Genomic DNA, 12041 nt, shown 5'->3' on the forward strand with positions numbered 1-12041 from the left:
TGATATTGAAACAAAAATATTACAGGAAAAGCAAAACTTATTTAGACCCCATTTTAATGTTCTCACGGTTAAGCTATTTCCATTGGTACAAGTATTTTGGTAACATGTTTTTATTTTAATAACAATAAAAAAAAACTTTTATTATTTTATTTCTTTGTATTTTTCGGAAATTCTGAATTCCCTGAATATGCATCTATTTGAGTTATAGTGTGAGGTAGAGCTGTCCTAAAGGGTTATTTTTCGATTAACAATTAATCCAGCGATAATTTTTCGATTAATCAACTAATTTAGCGATTAATTTAGACACCAGCTCTCAAGACAAGAGGACCAGCTGATAGAACTCAGGAATGAAAGAGGCCTGAAAACCTCCTTCTATTCAACACCACTGACATCCTTCTGGATCACAGCATCGACATATACACTGAGATCAGCACCCTTGCACTGAAGACCCTACTCCTGTTCCCGAACTCATATCTGTGTGAGGCAGGTTGTGAGGAATACCCTGCGCATCTAATTTTCAACCATCATGCAGTAGGATGTTCTTGTGGCTGCCAAGCAATGCCAGGGGACTCGATAGACTGTTGGTTGATTTTCATTTATATTTTTAAGATGCCCTTATTTGTTTTATCATTTCCTGGAACTTGCGTGCATTGCTTTGAATGCATATATGTTTTAATGGTAGCCCAGGAAGAACAGCTTGTCTTGTGCATAGCTAAATATTGAGTTATAACAATAAACAGTTAATGCTCACATTCAAACGTTTTTTATTGGTCGTCTGGTCTGGTATTCTTTGGTGTGGTTTGGTCTTAGATTTATAAAGCTCAATCTCGAATTGTATACTTTTGAAAATAATGGGCTGAAATCTGATTTGCTATATTAGTTCTGAAATTGTCTGACTGCTAAAAATGGTTCTTACTGGAGTTGCTGTTGAAATAATTGTAATTTTAGTGGTTCTGGCAGGAATTAAAAGTTGAAATGGGCTGGTATTTTCATACAATTTGCCATTACTGCCACCTGCTGTCCAGAAAGTAAGTGCTGTGCGAGTTTCTTTTGAAATATGCTTATTTGTATTAGAAAAGGGAAACATTGTGAATTGTTCTGAAAGTTTAAAAATTGGTTTATATACTAAATTCATAAAAAAAATGCCTTTGTTGCCACCTATTTCATAATATGCACCCAAACCACTGTAAATTAAGCACTATTAATGCACTGTCTTGGCACTACTTTTGTGTTTATTTAAGTCTCAGGTCACTTTTCTTATGATTCACTTATACATTGTATTATTTTATATTATTGCATTGTTTAAGAGAGCCTGAGACTCAAGCATTTCATTGCCGTTGCTTTAATTGTAAATCTTGAAAAACAGCCACATCCTTTGTTTAACAATGATGCATCTTAAGATTAAGGCATTCAAATTGACTAACGGTCCTCCAATTATTTTTATGAATTTGCCGGTCCTTGGAACCCCGTTTGTACATGACTTCAATCTCGGCAGTCAGTGCACTAACAATTGTCTGCAGCTAGCAAACATGCTTGTGCCCGCCACATGCAAACGATCGGGAAACATAGCTTTGTTGACATTACGGAGTTGCAGGAGTGGGAGTTAGTGCACTAGTGCAGTATGTGTCACACTGAAACCGGACTTCGATTACCCAGATGTGAATCTAGAACAATATTGGGTAAAGGTAAGGCGTTTGCCGGTGGCTTGTTAGAGCTTTTTTCTTTTTTTCTGACTTCCTATGAGACATCAATGCTTTTATACCCAAAGTTCCTTATTTGAGAGTTTTCTTGCACAAGGTCCAGCTCTGTTCCAGAGTCAGATCTTGTTGAAGTTGCATTTCACCATAGTAGATGAAATTAACGTTAACAGAAACAAGTAGCTATTTTTTGACGAGAGGAGACGCCATTAGCCCTCCGACACACTAGCTGGGTGTGCTCCGATCAATTCTAACCAGGTTGCACAGTTTGCATAAGTATTTCTGTAAATTCTCGCTGTGTGTGTGTGTGATACAATTGTGATTCTTAATGTTCTCACGGTGTGTGTTTGTAGGTGCGGTACGGTTAGGTGCGGAACGGTTAGGGACGGCACACATTTCCACCGCGGACAGTACCCTTATGGTAGGGTGGGTTTAAGCTGGATGGCGATAGCCGCAGCAGATACGGAAGCATTGCGTATCTGCATTTTCTTCAATAAACTATGCTTTTTCTTCAATAAACTATGCTTTTGCCGTTGTCCAGAAATGTGTATGTTGTTTTTTATCCCCGTCGCACGGAAGATATGCTTCGGTCGACCAATCAGCAGACGGCGTGTGTAGCTCAAACTTTTCGGCACCCTTTCGGACCGCTTGATTCTCCAACGGAGGAGTACGAAAAATAGGTATGGCTAAGGGTGGCACATGCCGCCTTTTATGCCGCCATATAACTTTTATGCCGTCGAAACTGAGCTGATACACACACACCTAACATCAGGAAAGTAACACTTACCCCTGGCAGGATCTTCATGTTGTGTAGTGCATTTTGTGCTTCCAAGGCAGATTTGCGTGTGTAATATGTTATGAAACAGCACCCTGTGGTGGACAGGATAGAGTAGAGGGGTTATAGCTCTGCATTTTCAAACACAAAAAATATCCTTAAAACATAAAATATATATCCCTGCTTGGCGGCATGCCTTTAGCCGAAGAATCTATGCAATACCTCTGCATACATTTTTAGCATGCCAAAATGTTCAACTGCTAACTGTGGGGTGTTAAGGCCATGCTCTACAGTTGATCAACACAGGGTTGTGACAATAACTCTTAATTTATTGTTTGTCATGGTTTGGGGGCTTTGGTATTGCAGAGACATACATACTTGATGCATTAGGACCCCACCTATCTGATAATCCATCTCTTCTCCTGAACGAAAGGCTTGGAGACGCTAACAAGCATTCACCTTTGCTCTGTGGGGGGTTCTGGCTGCGGTCTCGGAGAACATTGATCTCGTACACAGCTCCGTAGGACTCAAACAGCTCCCGGAGCTGGTCCTCGGACCAGGAACGTGGAATTTGGCCCACAAACATCTTGATGGCGTCCATGTCTGGCTGGTCCGGATTGTCCAAGGACCCATTCATCTTTTTTCCACTGCAAGACAGAGGAACAAGGGAGTTGAGAATTGTTGCTTTTTGGTCAGAGGGGGACTTGCCACAAATCTACAAACTGCAGAATTCAGGCAGAAATATAACATGGAATACATCAACAAATGCGTCACAGAATATGGCCATATTTGGGATTTTACAATTTGTATTTATTTATGTTATTGATCAACCCAAACAACATTTTCTCTGAAAAAGTAAACATTAAGTATTACATTATGGGCACATAAGTTCTTGAACAACCAATAAGAATGGCCATAGTCCATGTCCAAAGGCAATCCACACTTGATTCAGAGATATCTCTATTTAACATCACACTTAAGACACATAATTATTAATCATACAAGGCAGAGCTCATTCAGCCAACTTGAAGGCAAAATACCAAGTGGGCCATATGGGGAGCATTTTGGATCAAGAAGATGAATGCGACTTGAGTCATTTTCAGTCAGTTATCAGTACTTGTCAGCCATGTTGTAGCACATCAAGAGAAAGCAGAAATTAAATGATCAAGCCTCCAGATGAACGCAAAAGCTTTCTTGATGCAATGTCCGACCACCAACACCCTAGCTACAGCCCAGCCTTTTTTTGACAGTCAGACAGAGTAGACCAAGTAAGTCATCCAATAAATGAAATTTCGCAAATACAAGTTTGATAGAATTGTTAACTGTACCAAAATTGTAATAGAAACTTTACTCATATAATGTATAACGGGTCCGGCACTAAGGTGTAAATATACATTAACACTAATCCACAGAGCAGACCTAAAGGTCCAAAAGGTTGCACATTTCAACAACAACAATTTCCATTGAAACGGCACTTACACAGGACTGGAATTCAAAGAGCAATGATCCACCATCATCTCAGGTAGAAAGTCCAACTTAAAAGAAGCCATGGTTGTCCGGTAATCTTACTCTCTTTACCTCTTTAATTAACATATATTAATACTTTGTTGTTGAAAAGACGAGCACCACCACACCGTTTTCCTGTAAAACACCCGATCGTACACTGGATCCAGACAGGGGTATTTCCATCAGCAAAAGACAGAAAAACTATGCTCTGTAACACATAGCAAACACCTGTTCCTTTTGGGCCCAAATCTACAGAAGTTTTCAATTGGTAAAAAATAAACAAACAAAAATAAAAGAATTTCACAGACACAAAGTGGGGCAAAACGTCGAACAGTGTAGAAAAAAAAAGCATGAGGACAGAGTGACTGAGGCCAAAAGAGGGATGAGCCAGGCGAGCAACAGGGAGGGATGCATGGGATCAGAGCACCCACACAGGGAGTGGTGGCAGCTCAGGGGGGTTGGGCCCCACAATAGAAGTGCTGATGACCGGGGGATCTTTGTGAGCATTTCTCCTAGGCTAGCAGATCTGCCTGCAGTGTCAGATAAACGGGATGTCAGATTGATGGTGATAAGGCCCAGTGGACAGTGGGAATGAATTGCTCTTTGCAGCCAGCAGGTAATCCCTGGACTAATCAGACAGGGAATAGACAATAGGTTCCGGCCTGATGGGGTTGGGAGGCAGGGCGCTTTCTCTGTTGTTCTAGTTCTAGTGGTTAGTGTACGAGTGTGAGTGTGTGTGAAAAGACAGAATAAGAGGGGGAGGATCAGTGTAATATGATAACACTGCAGCCTTTGTGTATTTGCAACACATTCATACAAGCACTTATTAGAAACCAGATGCTTTGCTTGACACGATAACATGGAGAAGGGCGGTACCTGCCTGTACTACATTTGAGTAGGGCTGGGTTTAATATCTATATTAATTTGAATGTTCCAATATCAATTAATAAAATCCCATGATCAATCTTTTAATATAGACGTAAAATAGTCGTCACACCAAAAACGAAGGCGCTGCGCAAATACATATAAAGTCAATACCAAGACGCAAATAGATGTGAATCATGGGAATGGAAAAATGGCGTGGCGTGAACGACCTGGTTCACACGGTTTTCGCGTGATTCTCCGACATCTCTGGTACTTCCACAACAAGAAAAGACTTGCAATGGGGGAGCCGCTTCTCCTCTTCCTCCTCTGATATTCTTGAAAACACTGGGTTGACTTGTGTCATGTCCTTTCATTGTTACAGAACTTTCTTCTTCTGTAATAAGATATAATGTATGCCTGATTCTTAATGTAAACAATATCTTCAATAACGCACTAGGTTTGAGCGTTCCTTGTACAATTTACAGCATTAGTTCTATTAGAATCTATTTCATATTAAATAAAAACGCAAATGCTAAATGCTTAATGCAACTGAAATATCCCTATCTTTGATATTGAATCGAATCGTATCATTCAGGATGACTGCTTGACTGGTTCTGTATCTCAGTCAAGTGTTTAAGAGAGAGCATGTTCCCCAATCTAAAGCCAAGTCATTGATAACGATTAAACAACTTTCATATAATAGATCAATCATAGTGCAATAACCCCAGAGCAGTTGTTATAATAGTGAACAATGAACAGATAACTGCCACCAGTGGAAGTATAGAACCCTGGCAACACTCCCGTCCCAACCATTATTTTCCTTTCACAACAATCCCACAGGTGTTATCTTTCTTCTGATATCAAGATATTCCTACTAAAACTCTTGTAGTTTTAGTTGTCGTATATATATACATACACTATAGAGCGAATAAAATACCTTGTCCACTGCTAGAGATTGATTGCATTCAAGATTTGAATGCAATCAATCAAATTTGATTTGAAGACAATAAAATATCAAAAGGAATTGGCTTGGCTGCTGGGAAATGTGAGAAATGTATCACATCTCAGCACAGGTTCTATTTACTCTCTGGGTTGAGAGAGGAATACCTTGAGGACTGTCAATCTATCACAATGGGATCCTGCAAACAACATGACATTTACCAACAAGGAGTAGCTGGGTCGGCTTAGGTCAGGAGGAGTAGCAGTTGTCTTGTAACTGAAAGGTTGCTAGTTCGATCCCCAGCTCCCCAGAGTGTTGATGTGTCCCTGAGCAAGACACAACCCTAACTGCTCCTGACGAGCTGGCTGTCGCCTTGCATGGTTGACTCTGCCGTCGGTGTGTCAATGTGTGTATTAACCGATGTAAGTCGCTTTGGATAAAAGCGTCTGCTAAATGCCCTAATTGTAATTGTAATTGAGTAGGATAGGGGGATCAGTTAGGCGATATTAGAGTAGGTAGGCAGTATATGGGGTTGGTCCTTACCCCCCCATGTTTGCAGCCTCTGGGGCAAGAATGGAGAGCTCAGCCTGTGCTTGCCCAGGCTGCTCCGGAGACAGGTACAAGGTTTCATGGTCCAGGCTGTCCATCCAGGTCCTTTCACTAACACTACTAAAACACACACACACACACACAAATAAGTAGATGCAGACTATGACAATGTGAATATCAAACCACTAACAAGATGGTAATTGGTAACATCACCGGTTTCCTTAAAAGTTGTAATTTTAAATCAAGCAGTCCAACAGAAGATGACTGACTACATCACAAACTAACATTTAGAACAGATACTGGTCAATCTACCTAACCTAGCTGCATAACACTGAGTAAAGGGTAGATTGAGTACGTATTGTACTAAGGAAATAAACAATAAGTAGTGACAAAGGAACAGTGACAAATGTTTAATTTAATATTCCATCCTATAGAACCGTGCTGCCCCCTGGAATAAAGAAGAATAAAGTAAAGAAATGCAAATTTACTTTCTGGTTTACTCTGAGCCTGTACTCTGGATTACTCTGGAGGATAGAGAACATGTCCAGAGGTAATTGCTGAAAAATAGCACTAATTAAAGGGTTCCAAAGCATCATCTCTGCAGCTTCCGCCCTAACAACATGCTCTCTTGTACCATAATTGAACCTGAGCGCCTTTACTTCGGTTTCTGAAAATGCTTGACACATTATATACACAACTAGAGAACCTGATTAACAAACTGTTGCTTCCACCACTGATCAATATTGCCTTCAGACAATATTCAGAAGAAACTCATTCCTCGAATTATCTGTTAACAAATTATAATGCAGCTAATTTGCATAAGGGCCAAATTGTGTTCTGCTCAATTTATTGAGTTTAATGAGCGTGCACATTTTTTGGAATCATCTGATTCTTACAGATAATGCTTCATGCACTTTACAACACATCCTCAGAATAATAATGCATGTGTGCTTGTGTATCTTAAAGGCTCGAAAATAAAGGTTGGTTGGATGATAGACTGCATTTAAAACCCTCAACTCTTAAGCATGGCAAAAACATTGTCTCACTCCCATTCCAATTGACAACTTACAAGGAGGCACTTAGAATAGGTAAGTATTTTAACCAACTGTGTGACTCCTCTGGTGTTTTAAGGGATAACATTTATGGGAGCAATTCATGTTTTCAAATGATACAATGCAAGTGTTTTATTCATGTGTTAAGCATAGCAATAGAATAGCCCAAACAAACGTAAAAGACAGTTATTAGGAGGCCAAGTAATAGTTGAAAAATAGTGCCACTGTAAATGCTGTAGAAGCTTTGGTAAGAAAACTGCATTACTAAATAAACTGCCTCCGATAGCCTTGCCACAATACAAGCAGCAGTTACACCTAGGGCTAGTATCTGCCAGTTCCATCCTAGCTTCTGACTTTAGCATGCCAATTGTTAGCAGACGTTACTCACAAGTCTTATTTAGGGCTTCTTACACCAGCATGACAACAGCTAGCACACGTTATTCTCATTTCTCCCACAAGGATGTATTATAAAGAACTGTCTCGCATAGGGCTTCTTATGTTAGCATTCTAAAATATAGCTGACGCTTCCCCAAGTCTCACATAGGACTTATCATGTCTGCTAACTGTTAGCCGACGTTTCTCAAAAGTCTCAAGTGACGCATGTTATTCTTTGCTAAAACACGAACAATTTCCTTCCTCCCCTATTTTATTGTTGTAATACGAACACAGTCCGTTTGCTAGCTAGGATGTTTGAAAAAGGTTCAAATGTTTAACCAAGAGTTCGAGTTTTCTAGCAATGTAGCCACTAATGTAGCCATCAGCTCGAATAACATTAGCTCACCAACTTACCTGTGCCTTCCTAACGTTATGGCAGATGTGTTGCTTAAGAAAGTAAACAAAGGTTGGTGTTTACAAAAAAAATATGCGTTAAGACGTATTTTTTAATTATAAGCCACTGTGGTAACAAATATTTGTCCCCAACATTTACTAAGACTTGGAGTTCGCAAGCGACCGGGGAAGGGGAGTGTGTGTAAAATGGCAGTCTTTCCCTGCTCCGTACCATCTGATGGTGAGACAGGGCAAGTGTGTGTGCATAATAAAAAGCAATACATAAGTAAAACAGATCATATGCATGTAAAAGTCCTAAAGCCCCTATTCAATATTTGGGTTCCGGGTTGGGTTCGTGCAACACCGTACTAGTAGTTTACTGTGAGCGTAAGCATTGGTTCTCCATATATTTAAGTGGTACAGTCCATAAAAGAGCGAAAATGCAAAAATGGATTTTAGCCTATCATGTATGGGAAAGACATTATTCAATAACAAATGTAGGCTAGATATTCCATACCTTAAACATGTGCATACGAAGTCAATGTTTTTTTTCAGTCAGCAACCATGCAGAGTGAAAATGTAATCCGTAAATGTTTTTAACCCCGGTGATTTTAATTCGATAGTTTATTTTCGACTTTATTTCACACGTCGATGGTATCACAAATAAACGGCATACAGTGTCTAGCTGTGAAGATCGTATACAGCGGATGTTTAAACACCATCTAAACATCACGATCGCGTAGCCAAGATTCTTTGATTTCTGTAGTGCAGTCAGTGCCAAGCGCTTGTTAAATTGTGTTAATCAAAGTACAATTTTGGCTTGATCTGACTCTTGATTGTGTAACCAAGTGTTTGACTGTCGCCTTTACTTTTGCATTGTAAAAACAAAGAAAGAATCGGATAACTCCATTCACGGAACGGAACGGTTCACTTTATTTCAGCGCTAACAACATAGAACCAAATCCGCGGACACTGCTGTAATCCATTTGGATGGTACGCCGGAAGCCCGGTACGTGCAAGTTGTAAATAGCAAATATCCCAGCTTTCTTGCGGCATTTCACTGAGGCACGTCCCCTTTTGGTCGTAGTACTACTCGTCAACAAAAATGGCTGCGCCCATAAAACGATTTATCTTCTTTGTATATGTATCACATTGTGCATTTTAATGTAGATTTTAAATGCTTTTACACACTGACAATACTACTTTATGCCGGTCACCAATTTATGCATCGTACGGTCTTGCTGTGCGTGCAATACAATGTAATGTTGTTTCTTTGCGAGCAGGTTTGCTAAAGAGGCTAATGTAGCTAACAATAACAATGACTAGCCAATGAGAAACGGGAAATATACTACGACCAAAAGGGGACGTGCCTCCGCAAATTCCGCAAGAAAGCTTTGCGATTTGCAACTTACGACGCGCACATACCAACGTACCATCCACATGGATTACAGCTGAAACTTCCGTTCTGCTCCTTCATAATAAGAGTCCTTAATAGGAAATAGGTTAATCTTCTTTTTCTTTATACTTTACGGCAGACTGTATGCCTTTATTACGACACACTGTATGTCTTTACGGCACAATGCTGCCACCCACAGGACAAAAATAAAATAAAAGATATTCCAAAAAACCTTAAATTGGCCTATCCTATTTCCATAGGAACAATCCAGACATCTTTTATAGTCCCAGGCTGGTTCTCAATGGGATTAAGAAGGCTCTTTAGTGTTACAGGTGTTGTGCCCAGGCAGTCCAATGCTGTATACAGCTGTTCCCTCTGTAGAGTGAGTCCAGTACATTCCATCAGGATATGTTTTATTGTTGCTGTTTTTTTTTATTTTTTACAAACTCCACATAGTCCATCTTCATGTTTTACCAGTTTTTGCAAGTCCCATGCCAGTCCACAAAGCCCCAGCCTCAGTCTGGTCATCATGACTGTATATGCCTCCTTTATTTTCCCCAAAAACACTGTCCCTTTGTGACTGTATTCTGAAAGCTGTAGTAATGCCTCCCCTTCTTTCTCCTATCCCACTCCTCCTGCCACATAGCCATGATGTTCTTTTTCATGATTGACCTACACTCAGTTGACCCCAACCTCACTTTTACGTCCACTTCTTCCCTTCTTAAAGCCCTTTTCGCTGCCCCATCAGCTAGCTCATTCCCCTCTATCCCCACATGAGCTGGGACCCACATGAACCCCACTAACTCTCCCGCCTGCTCAATCCTGTGCATCAGGGTAAGAAGCGCCACCATGATGTCTGACCTGCCCTCCCTCCCTCAATGTCCTCAGCACTGATGCAGAGTCAGAGCATATCACAACTGGCACTAGCCTGACCTCCTCCACCTACTGCATAGCCGAGATTATTGCAAGCAGCCCTGTAGTGTACACTGAAACCCCCTCAGACAGTTATACTTGATAACATCCAGATCTGGGATGCAAAAAGCAAACCCAGACTTCCCAACTTTTGGATCTTGAGCCCCATCAGTGTAAATTTGTATGTACTGTCCCCAAGTGTTCTTCAGCCTTTCCTTTATGATGGCCACAAATGTTGCAGTTCTCTCATAAGATAATACACTTAGATCTATCTCTTATAGCCCACTCTGAATCTGTAGAATAAAAGGTACATTTTCAAATGCAGCAAACCTATTAAACCATTGATCAAATCATAGCACAATGGGTAAGTGTGGTTCAGGTATACCAGACAATATTAAAATATTCATAATACAAAAACGATGTAAAAAATAAGGCTACGGGCCGAATTCGGTTAAAATTCAGCCTCTGCTGGCCCACATCTAGATCGTCTCATTTCCTCGTTACACACTTTAATTTAATTATATTTAAATTATTATGACCATGGAGCATTTATTTTCTTGCCTTTATCAGTACATCCTTTCTCGTTATATCGATATGAATTCTCGAAACACAGTGGAAAAGAGAGAGAGGGAGCCATAGAGAGGGACACTGATGTACTGCGGACCCAAGTAACTGATGGGCTAAAGAGGTCCTCTCCTATATAATGATTATTATTATATATATATATATATATATATATATATATATATATATATATATGGTTAACATCAGGGAAACATTTCGTTCTGTGGAGCATTTATTTATTTATTTATTTTTTCAGTTTTTGAAGAGGTCTGCTTCAAAAATGCAAAAATGGAAATATTGACATATATAAATAGAGAGTGCACTGTACTATCTCCACACACCCCTTCTGAAGCCTCTCTCTCTCTCTCTCTCTCTCTCTCTCATTTCGTTTTGTGGAGCACTTTAAATTTAAGTATGAGAAACGTGCGTTCTGTGGAGCACGTTCGTTTCAGTTTTTGAGGAAGTCTGCTTAAAAACTAGAGGGTGCAATGTACTATCTGCGCACACCCCTTCCGAAGTCTCTCTCTCTCTCCTGATAAACGATCCCATTCAGAATGCATTGGTTTACATTTCGTTCTGTATAGCACGAAAAAAGTCGGGCAATCATGCTCGGGGACAAGATTCAATAGATTAGCGTTTGTGCGCCTCAGCACGAAATCGCTAATACAAGGTTGGGAAATTAATACCGACCAATAGGGGTTAACCCCGATAATTTTTTTATTTTCCCTGTGGATTACCGCTGTGTGGAAACCGTGTGTTTTATTCTTCCCAGCTTCATCCAAGGCTTTTCCACATCTTGAGTCCGGATTGAACCGGATCCTATGATTCAACATTTCTTTCAAAAAATATAACAGGACAGATTTTTCCTGCTTCTTCCTGCTTGTTATTGCAAAATAGATCCAGTAGTCGCGTGGAGTGTATTTCCATAACCGGGATCTGATTGGCCAACGGATCTGTTTCAGCCTGAAAATGTGAACATTTCTCAACTTTTTTTGCAGGCCATGGAGTATGGGGTCAG

General features: G+C 40.2%; 1 protein-coding gene across 17 annotated transcripts in view; it reads right to left on the minus strand.

The window, feature by feature from the left end:
* Positions 1 to 9143, minus strand: part of celf1 (cugbp, Elav-like family member 1) — a 36349-nt gene extending 27206 nt beyond the window's left edge. Inside the window, exons 1-4 of one of the 17 annotated variants that reach the window (XM_030376407.1) lie at positions 8669 to 9143; positions 6326 to 6451; positions 2932 to 3119; positions 2485 to 2567 (exon numbers count right to left, since the gene is read on the minus strand). In XM_030376407.1, coding sequence (XP_030232267.1) covers positions 2485 to 2567; positions 2932 to 3119; positions 6326 to 6429 — 375 coding nt within the window. In that variant the 5' untranslated portion in view covers positions 6430 to 6451; positions 8669 to 9143. Of the gene's footprint in view, positions 1 to 2484; positions 2568 to 2931; positions 3120 to 3951; positions 4392 to 6325; positions 6452 to 8172; positions 8484 to 8668 lie in introns of those variants that run through there. The other 16 variants (XM_030376414.1, XM_030376413.1, XM_030376412.1 and 13 more) reach the window with 16 other exon arrangements.
* Between the last annotated feature and the right edge of the window lie 2898 nt (positions 9144 to 12041).

The sequence above is a fragment of the Gadus morhua genome, chromosome 14 (assembly GCF_902167405.1).
Source record: "Gadus morhua chromosome 14, gadMor3.0, whole genome shotgun sequence".
Taxonomy (NCBI): domain Eukaryota; kingdom Metazoa; phylum Chordata; class Actinopteri; order Gadiformes; family Gadidae; genus Gadus; species Gadus morhua.